Source organism: Corythoichthys intestinalis, chromosome 20 (assembly GCF_030265065.1).
Source record: "Corythoichthys intestinalis isolate RoL2023-P3 chromosome 20, ASM3026506v1, whole genome shotgun sequence".
NCBI classification, from domain to species: Eukaryota; Metazoa; Chordata; class Actinopteri; order Syngnathiformes; family Syngnathidae; genus Corythoichthys; species Corythoichthys intestinalis.
The window spans coordinates 21787465-21801226 of NC_080414.1; the positions used below are offsets into that span (position 1 = coordinate 21787465).

General features: G+C 40.1%; 1 protein-coding gene across 4 annotated transcripts in view; it reads right to left on the reverse strand.

Moving 5' to 3' along the window:
• The window catches only part of trpc1 (transient receptor potential cation channel, subfamily C, member 1), a 30474-nt gene extending 19055 nt beyond the window's left edge, over window positions 1–11419 (reverse strand). The window contains exons 1-7 of one of the 4 annotated variants that reach the window (XM_057824783.1): window positions 10969–11419; window positions 9893–10047; window positions 9230–9331; window positions 8943–9145; window positions 7467–7598; window positions 6971–7166; window positions 4463–4799 (exon numbers count right to left, since the gene is read on the reverse strand). In XM_057824783.1, the coding sequence (XP_057680766.1) occupies window positions 4463–4799; window positions 6971–7166; window positions 7467–7598; window positions 8943–9145; window positions 9230–9331; window positions 9893–10047; window positions 10969–11134 (1291 nt within the window). In that variant the 5' untranslated portion in view covers window positions 11135–11419. Of the gene's footprint in view, window positions 1–4462; window positions 4800–6970; window positions 7167–7466; window positions 7599–8942; window positions 9146–9229; window positions 9332–9892; window positions 10051–10968 lie in introns of all 4 variants that reach the window. The other 3 variants (XM_057824782.1, XM_057824787.1, XM_057824784.1) reach the window with 3 other exon arrangements.
• Between the last annotated feature and the right edge of the window lie 2343 nt (window positions 11420–13762).

A 13762-nucleotide genomic window follows, 5' to 3' on the forward strand; every position in this document is an offset into this window, starting at 1 on the left:
CCAGTGTTATCGACAGGAAACTGGATTTGGCAGCTTGGTCAGGTCTGCCATTGTTCCATACACAGAGACCATTTTCTGCCAATAAGTTGAGCAACTAAAGCTGCATTTGTTTTGTCTGTTTTTTGAGGGAAACGGGATTTTTAAGACTGAAGGAAAGTGAGAATGCACACACCCACAGTGGGCTAAATAACACATATGCACATACAGTGGGGCAAATAAGTATTTAGTCAACCACTAATTGTGCAAGTTATCCCACTTGAAAATATTAGAGAGGCCTGTAATTGTCAACATGGGTAAACCTCAACCATGAGAGACTAGATGTGGAAAAAGAAAAACAGAAAATCACATTGCTTGATTTTTAAAGAATGGTGGAAAATAAATATTTGGTCAATACCAAAAGTTCATCTCAATAATTTGTTATGTATCCTTTGCTGGCAATAACGGAGGCCAAACGTTTTCTGTAACTCTTCACAAGCTTCTCACACACTGTTGCTCGTATTTTGGCCCATTCCTCCATGCAGATCTCCTCTAGAGCAGTGATGTTTTGGGGCTGTCGTTGGGTAACACGGACTTTCAACTCCCTCCACAGATTTTCTATGGGGTTGAGATCTGGAGACTGGCTAAGCCACTCCATAAACTTGAAATGCTTCTTACGAAGCCACTCCTTTGTTGCCCTGGCTGTGTGTTTGGGATCATTGTCATGCTGAAAAACCCAGCCATGTCTCATCTTCAATGCCCTTGCTGATGGAAGGAGATTTTCACTCAAAATCTCTTGATATATAGCCCCATTCATTCTTTCCTTTACACAGATCAGTCGTCCTGGTCCTTTTGCAGAAAAACAGCCGCAAAGCATGATGTTTCCACCTCCCATGCTTCATAGTGGGTATGGTGCAATTCACTATTCTTTTTCATCCAAACACGAGAACCTGTGATTCTACCCAAAAAGTTCTATTTTGGTTTCATCCGACCATAACACATTCTCCCAGTCCTCTTCTGGGCTGGGAGACCTGGGGGACCTGGACGTGTACTTTCTTCAGCAGGGGGACACGTCTGGCAGAGCAGGAAGTGAGTCCCTGGCGGCGCATTGTGTTACTGATAGTAGCCTTTGTTACTGTGGTCTCAGCTCTCTGTAGGTCATTCACTAGGTCCCCCCGTGTAGTTCTGGGATTTTTGCTCACTGTTCTTGTTATCATTTTGACGCCACGGGGAGAGGAGGGAGTTGAAAGTCTGTGTTGCCCAACGACAGCCCCAAAACATCACTGCTCTAGAGGAGATCTTCATGGAGGAATGGGCCAAAATACCAGCAATAGTGTGTGAAAAGCTTGTGAGGAGTTACCGAAAACGTTTGGCCTTCGCTATTGCCAACAAAGGGTACATAACAAAGTATTAAGAGGAACTTTTGGTATTGATCAAATACTTTTTTTCCACCATGATTTGCAAATAAATTGTTTAAAAATCAAACAATGTGATTTTCTGTTTTTTTTTTCCACATTTATTCTCTCATGGTTGAGGTTTACCCATGTTGACAATTACAGGCCTCTCTAATATTTTCAAGTGGGAGAACTTGCACAGTTAGTGGTTGACTAAATACTTATTTGCCCCGCTGTATGTGCTTCGTCCGATTTACCCATTAATGAGCAGCATGTGACTCAATGAGTGATGGGAAGTAATGTGGGAAGTAGAACATTGCAAAGCACATAAGTGAACACGGTATATGACACATGGATGAACTTTTAGCACCGCTTCACACACTTGACACGTGTTTTTGTACAACGGATTCTTGTTTGAATGAAGAGACCCTGTTCTGGATGAGTAATGTAAAAAAATGGATGGATAGGTAGGTCATTGTTACAATTAGAATTAAACAAAAAAATTAAGATTTTTAATAGATTTTGTTAACTAATGATCCATCTTTCTGTTTTAAAAATGAAATGTAACCCAAAAGCTTGTCCATCCCTACCTGGTATGACAAAACACACAAATACTGTAGCATTCATTTGAGGGGCTTATCAGGGGCAGAGCCGAATGATCAGGGGTTGTGACTGCGACGAGTTACGACTCGCCGACCAATGAGCTGCCGCTTGGTTGCTGCAGAGTGCTGCAAGCATGAGTCAAACTATCACAGTTGAGAAGGCAGTGAGCCATTCCAGCAATTCGACCACGGCGCTAATGGTTTCTTGGCAGCGGACAAAATGTCTCAGCATCCTCATGTGAGCTCACACACGTGTCAACGCTCAACCAGTCGGGAGCGGATGTTGATTTGGTGAAAGCAGGCACTCTGTCGTGCAGTATAAAGCTGTTTCTTGTGTACGCCCCTGATGGGATTATGGATACTGGATAGGTCTGCTGGACATCAGCCAGGCCCATATCATAGACATCTCATTTATACTCCACTACCCAATGTCAGACATCAAATTAAAGGATATGATTGGCCTTATTCCCTATTCAGAAAAGAATCAATAGTTATGCAGCTGCAGGAACCTGGACAGGCGTGCATTAGCATGGAAAGGGAAAGCTAGTGTTGGAGATAAGATCACATAATCTATGAAAAATCAGGACAAAGATTTAAGCACTGATCCCAAATCAAGACTTCGAGGTGTTTAAAGGATAAGATCCAAGTCACTCCCAAGATTTTGCAGTGCCAAGATTCAACCCGTAAAGCAGGGGTCCCCAAACATTTTCCTGTGAGGGCCACATAACTTTTCCATTCTCTGATGAGGGGCCGGGGTCAATTTGTAACAGAAAAAGTGTGACGATTGCAGGAGTGCCTAAATGTAAAAATTTATTGTTTTTCAGAAAGCCACAATCAAATAACCCTTCCTGGATTTTTCACAGAACAAAAGTAAATAAAATAAATATAATATAATATAATATAATATAATATAATATAATATAATATAATATAATATAATATAATATAATATACCGTATTGGCCCGAATATAAGACGGCTCTGATTATAAGACGACCCCCTCTTTTTCAAGACGCGAGTTTGAAAAAAAATACTTTTTGAACACCAAATTAATTTTTATACAGAAAATAATTACAGTACAACCACTATACTGTGATAAAACAACAAAATTGCAATAACTGCATTAACCATCAAAGTGAAGTCTAACTGTAACTGTAGTCTTGAAACAAATCTGAATAAGGAAAAACATTGCAATGATATAATGCAAACTGGTTAAATTTGAGAGTAGCTGAGATCTGTCATGACAGAACATCGCCTAAATGATATCTGGCGCCATCTAGCGTCGTGAATGGGTATAATGTCTCGACTGCAAATATAAGACAACCCCCACTTTTTCAGTCTTATTTCAATGCAAAAAAACACCGTCTTATGTTCGGGCCAATACGGTAATATAATAATAAATAATAATAACACTATTAATTAAATAGATAATAACCAAAAGAGTGAGTTCTTCACAGAAAAAAAAGGAAATAAACCAGTTTAACCAGTTTGCATTATTTTATTGCAATGTTTTTCCTCATTCAGATTTGTTTCAAGACTACAGTTACAGTTAGACTTCACTTTGATGGTTAATGCAGTTATTGCAATTTTGTTGTTTTATCACAATAAATTGGTTTATTTACATTTCAAAGACCAGAAGCCATTCATTTACGAATGTGATTGCACTTTAGTTTACATATTTAAATGTTCAGATATTAAGATTTGAAAGAGGCAAAATAACATGCTTTTTCTCTCAAATATATTGTTATAATCATTTGTTTTAGATGAACTGTAATTATTTTCTGTATGAAAATCAATTTGGTGTTCAAAAAGTCATTTTTTCAAACTTGAGTCTTGAAAAAGAGGGGGTCGTCTTATAATCAGGGCTGTCTTATAGTCGGGCCAATACGGTATACCACAACTTTAAAAAAACACAAAAAAAAAAACCCATTGTAAGCTGTTACTCACAATGTTACTCATTACTTGAGTATTCCTTTCAACTAATACATTTTATTTGTACTTGAGTAAATTTTTGGATGACTACTTGTTCTTCTACTTGTATAATATCATTTAGAAGTGAAGCTACTCTTACTTGAGTAAAATGTTTTGGCTACTCTACCCACCTCTGCTTATGACCGTGTCATGACAAAGAATTAAAGGATTTGAGAAAATGACTTTGCAGGGTTGATACCAAGTCAAAATTAGTACTGAGGCATTCACACCAAATCAAGACCAAAAATACCAGTTACTGAAACTAAGTCAAATCCAAGACTATAAGGCCTTGATATTGACTCAAAACCAAGATTGGTTAAGAATAAGTTAAGGCATATAACGGATGAATTGTATTGGTTCAATCAACACATTGTCATGATATTCACAAACAAGTAATACAAGAAATACTACTATCATTACTGAATACAATTCATGCGCAGACAAGACAGAAACCACAAATATGATACTGAGTGGCGTGAGTGAGTACGAAGAACACAAGTGATTAGCATTTGGAACCTACCCATGATCCAGAGGATTAGCAGGTAGTCTATCATCTCTAGCGCAGGGCCCATGGTGTTCTTCTTGTCCTCGTTGTAAACCAACGAGTAGAGGTTGAGAAGTAGCAGGAAAGTGAAGTAGGAGGCGCTGTGAATGATAAACTTGACGAAGGGCGTGTGAATGATCTGGCCTACGCGGGATCGCGGCACCAGCAAGTAGCACACGGACAACAGCGGCCACAGCATGGCTACGCTCAGCACCGTAGCAATCTTTAGGCAGGTGTGCTTGCGCCGATAGCTGGCCGTCTCGCCAAACCAGACCGTGTTGAGGAACTGCTGACAGTTGGACTGGGACACGAACTGAAACAAACATACAGTGGGGCAAATAAGTATTTAGTCAACCACTAATTGTGCAAGTTCTCCCACTTGAAAATGTTAGAGATGCCTGTAATTGTCAACATGGGTAAACCTCAACCATGAGAGATAGAATGTGGGAAAAAAAAACTGAAAATCCCATTGTTTGATTTTTAAAGAATTTATTTGCAAATTATGGTGGAAAATAAGTATTTGGTAAATACCAAAAGTTCATATCAATACTTTGTTATGTACCCTTTGTTGGCAATAACGGAGGCCAAACGTTTTCTGTAACTCTTCACAAGCTTTTCACACACTGTTGCTGGTATTTTGGCCCATTCCTCCATGCAGATCTCCTCTACGGCAGTGATGTTTTGGGGCTGTTGTTGGGCAACACGGACTTTCAACTCCCTCCTCACCCCGTGGCGTCAAAATGATAACAAGAACGGTGAGCAAAAATCCCAGAACCACACAGGAGGACCTAGTGAATGTCCTACAGAGAGCTGGGACCACAGTAACTATCAGTAACACAATGCGCCGCCAGGGACTAAAATCCTGCACTGCCAGACGTGTCCCCCTGCTGAAGAAAGTACACGTCCAGGCCCGTCTGCAGTTCGCTAGAGAGCATTTGGAAGATCCAGAAGAGGACTGGGAGAATGTGTTCTGGTCAGATGAAACCAAAATAGAACTTTTTTGGTAGAAACACAGGTTCTCGTGTTTGGAGGAAAAAGAATACTGAATTGCACCATACCCACTGCGAAGCATGGGGGTGGAAACATCATGCTTTGGGGCTGTTTTTCTGCAAAGAGACCAGGACGACTGATCTGTGTAAAGGAAAGAAGAATGGGGCCATGTATCGAGAGATTTTGAGGGAAAATCTCCTTCTATCAGCAAGGGCATTGAAGATGAGACGTGGCTGGGTCTTTCAGCATGACTATGATCCCAAACACACAGCCAGGGAAACAAAAGAGTGGCTTCGTAAGAAGCATTTCAAGGTCCTGGAGTGGCCTAGCCAGTCTCCAGATCTCAACCCCATAGAAAATCTGTGGAGGGAGTTGAAAGTCGGTGTTGCCTGACTACAGCCCCAAAACATCACTGCTCTAGAGGAGATCTGCATGGAGGAATGGGCCAAAATACCACCAACAGTGTGTGAAAAGCTTGTGAAGAGTTACAGAAAACGTTTGGCCTCCGTTATTGCCAACAAAGGGTACATAAAATATTGAGATGACCTTTTGGTATTGACCAAATACTTATTTTCCACCATGATTTGCAAATAAATTATCTAAAAATCAAACATTGTGATTTTCTATTTTTTTTTTTTTCCCCACATTTAGTCTCTCATGGTTGAGGTTTACCCATGTTGACAATTACAGGCCTCTCTTATATTTTCAAGTGGGAGAACTTGCACAATTAGTGGTTGACTAAATACTTATTTGCCCCACTGTTGGTAATCAAGTAATGGGAAGTTAAAAAGAAAAACTATTTTCTGACAACCCCTTTCCCCCACATTCTACAACTATTGCATTGGTTTGCAAGAATATTTTATCAGGGTAAAAAGTAGCAGCACATTGCCCAAATCCTTATGGTAGATGCTAAGAGATCCAAGGAGACCGCAAGCAATGGAGGCCAAGCTTGGAAAATTGCATAGATTTATCAAGGTCAAAAACTTGTTTCTGTCCCTTTGATTCACACAAGGGCTAAAATTAGCAGACTTGCATTAGCTCATAGGAATATTACTGCTGACTCAGGGCTTTAAATGCATCAATTGAAGGCTTGATAAGTGCCGCATAGTTAGATTTTCTCAGTGCTTGTTTCTTTTTTGGGTTGGTGCAAGAATGCCAGACGATATTCGACAGAATAGATGAGGGATCAAGCCCAGGATTAGTCGCCAGTCGATCATATCGCATCTAAATCAATCATCCATCTATCCATTCACTTTGGAAAACCAAAGCTCATATTACAAAACCTCAACTCCAGGATTTTTTAAGATGGGATATTTTAACCTTTCAACCCTGGTAGGAATTTATTTTCATGAACGGTTTGACGACGGTTTTACAAACTTTTCAAAACAAACACTGGTTATAATTTAGCAGCTGTAAATCCTCCAACACCAGCCCTAAAGGTCTGAAGAATTTATCGTGCAGAGAAAAGTGTGGCATGAACACGTGAAAAGCAACCTCTTTCTGGTTGTACTTGATGGCCAGTTTGAGGCGGCTGAGGTTCATGCGCTCTTCCAGGAGCCCCCGCTTATCCACGGAATCTTCATTGGATGTGTGGTTGAGGATGACCTCCAGCTCTCTGGAGTTCCGAGCCTGAGCCAGTAGGTCTTTGGCGAACATCTTGCACTGCTTGGCCAGCTCCTCGTAGTCATTCCTGCATATGCGACACACCAACGAATAACTGAGATTATTTTTGTGGCTATATGATGAGAAGTGGTAGTGACTAATCAAGTGTTTGTACTTTTTGCGATATCTACTTGAAGTATTAGTTTTTGACTATGTAATTTTACACCCTACTACATTAGTAAACAGATAGGCTACTGTTTAACCTTGACTTAAGACTTTACTTTGTTCCAAAACTGAACTCTAATTCTATTTACTTTTATCACAACAGACTTCCACCAGTACAGAGTGTGAATCCTTTTTTCATCTCTGCATGCCAAATAACAAGCACCTGAACTCCACCTCCACCAGGCTAAGTTCCTTGAGATCCGTGCTAAGCTCGAAAGCCCTAAGGATGGGGTCTTCCTCGGTCAGCATGATGAGGGAAGGGCTGGCCAGGCAACGGTAAATATCCAGGCGGAACCTATTCCCAGAGATAGGTGGGAAAATTAGGTTGCTAGGGACTAAAGCTAACAATTGTGCTTCTGTATGCAAACAAATACCAACAAATCGGGCCAAATTGGAGCACTGTGTCCCCATTCTGACTAGTCAACAAAGAACTGATTAAGATATACACTAGGCATGTGCTGGTATGGGATTCTGACGGTATGACAACCTTAAGCAAAAATATCACGGTTTCACGGTATTGCAATTACAGCTCTAAAATGTGTTATTTTGAGATGTCTGGGATAAAAAGAAAAAAAACCTTTTCCCATTGAACAGGATATTTATTTTTCAAAACAACATATTAGCAAATTGAAACATACTGTAAGTATAATGATATGTTAAAATAAATCAATAAATAACTGAAATATTCAAAATAAATTTAAAATAAATGCAGTCCTTCAGGTGAACCTAAACCCATAGCCAAAGCTCAACATTATTATCATCAGAACAAAAATAATCGAATTGTTGCCAAATTTCTGTATTTGTTTTACCAACGCTAGTCACACTAAACAAGCTGGAGTTAACTCTCGCAGCTGGTGGGAAACGTTAATAACAGCGTTTACTAACCTTTAATTTTGGCGGTATTGCCTCCTCTGGCAGCCACATGTTTTACATCAGTTTTACATCAGTTGGCCCTCATCCTCTCAGCCGCAGCAGTCTGTAAGTTTTCTGTAGCCGAAGTATTCCCATACCAATTACTGTTTTTTTCGATGGGGGAAAAGTTCAGGTGTTTAACCTCCTCCAGCCATCGTGTAGCACAGCTGTCACTCTAACTCACTGAGCAACAACCGGAGGGGGAGAGGTATGCCCTGCAGCTGCAAGCGAGGGATTTCTACCTTTGGGACATAAAAAATTGCTAATACCGTAGGAACGGTATGACGGAAAATTTTAGTGGTTTTGAAACTGTGACATTTTCATACCATGGTATACCTTGAACCCGGTAACCGACACATGTCTAGTATACACATAATGATAATCTAGATCATGGGTGGGCAAACGGGTCCTTGGGGGCTGCAGTGAGTCCTGGTCTTTATTCTAACCTATCCAGCACAGACAGTTTACCAATGAGGTTTCAGCAGAAACAAGAAGCACCTGACTGTAATCAACTGATTGCATTTGTAAAACATCAAATTGGTGAAAAGGTGTCCTCTTAATGGGTTTGAACAAAAACCCACACCCACCGCGGCCCTTTGTGGAATAGTTTGCCCTCCCCTGATCTAGATGGACAGACTACTTTTAAATTTGAATGTTAAACCCGTTCACTATTTATGATTAGTCTATCTTCTTTTATTACAGGTCTCAAGAATAAATCCATTCATACCTGGAGTGTCGCAAGCTGTCCTTCTTGTTTTTGGCATTGCAGAGCGTGCACTCGCAGCCTACGGCGTGTGGCCGCGGCAACGAGATGTCCTGTTTCAGTAGCATGGTCAGGATCTCGTAGTTGTTCCTGTGGGCCGCCAGAATGACGGGAGCCACATCCATGGTGGTGGAATACTCAGGATTCTGGATTCGCTGCATTAGTTTCTATGGGGTAGGAAGGAGTTGAAAGGAAATGTACAATGGTAAAATATTTTTTGTAAGGACAGTTCTTGCTCTGCAAGGACTCACAGCCATAGAGGGCTTGGATGCGCGCCTGGGTCTGTGGTTAAGGAGGATATCCACAGCTCCCACCACTTCCGAGTCTATTGCCACCAGCAGGGCGTCGGTAGCCTGTGAGGAAACAAAGCTCACAGGATACCAAAAACAAAAGCAATCACATGCAGTACATGTTTTCTTGAGGAACAGTTCAGAATCAATTCAAGGGTCGGACTATAAAACTGAAGCTAGGTCCCAAGACATGGATATGTCAGAATTCACTTTATTACATTCGGGTTATTTTTTTCAAACTACTGTACTTGCTTATTTACGTCACTCATTTACTTTGCAAACATTCCTCCATCTATCCAGGCCGTCTTTTCTATTTCCTGACCTCCTTCCTGGAATTGCATTGATATTTTTCATTCTTAAATCCCAAGGTCTAAATGTACTCTGTTAAGTTATGTTTCTGCCTTGCTTTTTGTGCTCCTACCTTCACCTCTCCCCTCAATACATCCTCTTTCCTTCTCTCTCTTAGAACATATTTTTATGAACGCATCCTTACAGCCTTCCCTTGACATTTAACGAACATTGCAAAGAACTGCGGGTGTATGAGACTATTGACCATTGCCTAGCAGTTATTCATATAAAATCAACACTGCATGATCGGAAGGCCTATTTGTGTGTGTTTACTACCTGACAACCATGCTCGAGTAGAAGCTGCAGAATGTCAAGATTCTCATTCTCGATGGCGATGGTGACAGCGTCACGGCCCAGCACGTCCACACTATTGACGTTGAGTTCACCGTGTCTATTCTCCTCCAGCAGCTTCTTCACCATGTAGTAGTCACCTGCTGACCCCAAAAAATAATGCATCGAATAGACCAAGGCTTGAACTGCCACAAGTTGGGTTGGATGAGGGCTAACTCCTGTTTACAGTAACATCTCCCACAAATGGCTGCTCCAGTTTCTGGGCCTTGTTTAGAGACTTTATATGGTCACAGTTGCTGTTTTGTGTCCTGCCTGCATGTCACAGTTGCGTCCACATGCCTTTGTTGTTTTATGCTTCCTTTGAATGAAACAAGAGGGGCTGCTGTGCTCGAGCAGACAAATGGGTCAGGTTATTTAACATACTGTATTAGTTTTTTTTTCTTATGTAAAAAAAGTCTAATGTTACGTCCAATAAAAAAAAAAAAAAAAACATGCATTAAAAAGACAAAAATGATTACTTTTACATTTCAGTTCTAAGGAAAAACCCCAAAGTAATTGCTCACAATGTACAGATCATTAAAAATTTATGAGTGTAAAAATGAATTCATTTTTTAACTAAATAAATTTCATTTGTAACAATTTTACAACTAACATTCTTTAATGATTACACTTTCAGATAAACAATTTATTGTATTTATTGGCATACAATCATACTTGAATTCCTTTTACCCAATTACTCCTACTTTAAAATGTGTTTATTCTATAATAATTTATACGTTAATTATTAAGTAATAATTTCAACGTTTATGCCTATAAAATTTTAAATTTTATTTAAAATAAATTATGTATACATTACTTAAACTTATTTGACTCAAATCTAAAATTTTAGCAGTTCATCCTATGCAAACCTCCTTATGAGTCCAAAGCAAAAGTAACTGGGATGGTTCAAACAAACAATGCAATTTGTCCTATATACTGAGGACTGATCTGGGTATGTCTTAATACCTTTGTCCATCAGTCTTAGAAAAACATTTCCACATTGATTTGTGTGCAGCACCGACCTTTCTCGCAGGCCAGCAGGAAGAGCTTCTCGTCCAGCGTGGTCTCCTCCTTCACCTCCCTGACGTCTTTCAGGGCGAGGAATTTATCCGGGGAGGATGCGTCCGTGCCCTGGTACAGAGCTGCCATCACGACGGAGAGCGAGCAGGGCCAAACACTGACGTGCATATCCCCCCCACCACTGAGGAGCTCGGCGGGGTCTCTCAGGGCAACCTTTTGTCGCAAGTGCGTCGTCGTGTGACCATCACAATGTCAACGGTAGTCCAAAACTCGGTTGAGCACGCACCGAAAGACGGACAACAACGCGGGTGTCACGTCAGATGTTAGCGAGGAAGTTGTGGTCGGGATCCGGGGAAGACAAGAGGACAAGCGCCGTGTTTACATGCGCCATCATTGGAGGTGGAGAGGAAGCTCGGTGGTCCTGATGCTGCTGCTTCTACTTCTGATGGTGATGGGGACTCGGCTGCTACAGCGCATGCGCGCTTCCGGAGCTGCCAATTACGTAACGAACCCCCTTTTCACTGCAGCTTTTCAGCGTGGCACCGAAATACTGTGCCGCCACTGTACTGATGTCTCTCTCCAAGTGTATATATAGTGTGGTCTCCGTAAATATTTGATGGCAAACTTTCTATTTGTGCACCACTGAAATGGAGAGAATGTCACTATAATTACACGACTGTATTTGAAGTAGACTGTAGGCCTTCTGAAAACAATTGCACCGACTATAATGAGCAGCAGAGGGCAGTGTACACAAACATTTCGCTGTATTTCGTTGCATGAACTCAGAGGAGCAAAAACATAATACTGTACATGAAATGTATGTTTACTTACTAGAAAGCTAAATGGAAAAATCGAGGTACCTGCTGTGCAGGCCCAAACATGACAAACAAGTTGTCATCCGGCTATGGAGCATGAGGGGAAAGATTGAAGCATAGAAGGTGTTGAAGACGAAACAAGGAAGTCAAGTGTGCATTTCACCAGGTAATTAGAATGCATTTATAGTAGGGCTGTCATACGATTAAAATTTTTAATCGAGTTAATTAAAGCTTAAAAATTAATTAATCGTAATTAATTGCCATTAATCGCAATTCAAACCATCTATAAAATATGCCATATTTTTCTGTAAATTATTGTTGGAATGGAAAGATAAGACACAAGATGGATATATACATTCAACATACGGTACATAAGGACTGTTTTGTTTATTATAATAATAAATCAACAAGATGGCATTAACATTATTAACATTCTGTTAAAGCGATCCATGGATAGAAAGACTTGTAGTTCTTAAAAGATAAATGTTAGTACAAGTTATAGAAATTTTATATTAAAACCCCTCTTAATGTTTTAGTTTTGATCAAATTTGTAAAATTTTCAATCAAAAAATAAACTAGTAGCCCGCCATTGTTGATGTCAATAATTACTTACACAATGCTCATGGGTGCTGAAACCCATAAAATCAGTCGCACCCAAGCGCCAGCAGAGGGCGGCATAACTCCATCAAACACAATTAACAAGGGGGCATTTCACTGTACTGTCATTTAAATCTGTCTGAGCGGGGCATGTGCGTTAATTGCGTCAAATATTTTAACGTGATTAATTAAAACAATTAATTACCGCCCGTTAACGCGATAATTTTGACAGCCCTAATTGATAAGTTTCCAGAGCGAAACATGGGCGGCACCATCTTTGACATTTTCTGCAACGGATTTCCGGTTTTGACAGAACATCATGAAGTGCGGTTGAAGTTAGCAGTGTGTTGACAAAGCTAAAACTGCAAAATAAAACCAGAGGAACCCACAGAATCTCCAAAAATGGATTCAGTATGACGTAGATGAAGTGTGCGTTTGTTCTTATCACTTCGTTGTCCGTTCGTGGACAAAAATTCGAAAAAGTCTTTGCAGCCTGTGTTGACATGAGGTGTAGATTGATACTCCGGTCTGTTGAGTGACCAAAATTACAAATATTACATTTGCCGAATGGATAAGGGCTGACACAGATTTTGTTGTTACAAGGAAATACTACAAGGTATTTTTCATCTGGTTATAGTTATGGTATTATTTACTCATCACACATGTATACAAATAATATGTCTTTTTTATTATTATTTTTGCAGATATTGATCACAATAAAACTTTTGGACAACATTATTTCTTTTTTTGTGTGTTTGTTTTAAAAACGATTGGTGCATGTGAAAAACAGGTCAATAAATCACAATACTATAAGGTTATTCGAAAAGTTTTAATGAAGGTGGAGCATAAGTCGAGCCTTCCATCATCAAAGTAGAATGTACAAAGTCTCGATATATGTCCCTCAACGTACAGAAAGTGTTGTTCTGAGGCACATAAAGTTGTCTTCCCTCGCCTAACAGCGTTTTCACCTGTAAACAAATGGACAAAAAACAACTTGTAACGCTTTACATAACTGTGCCATCCGACATGTACTGATTAGCAATAGGCTAAGAGCAGATAGCATGTGTTGCAGCCACAGCATTACAGTAGTTGTATTCAGTAATATTAAACATCGTCATAATTACAATTATCATTGTCATAAAAATATCAAAAACAGCAAGTCGTTTCATGTGCAAGATTTTAGCTTTAGTATTTTTTGAGCACCGGACACATAAAATTGCAGGGATAGGAAGAACATACCTTTCATAACACAGCGTCAACATAGCTACATAAACACCCGGTCTTGGTGGTGGCACGGGCTTGGTTCCACATCTGCCTTCAAGAACATGTTGTCCTCCCATGTCGTGATGATGGCAGATGGATGCGATATTTCCAGATTGTCTTT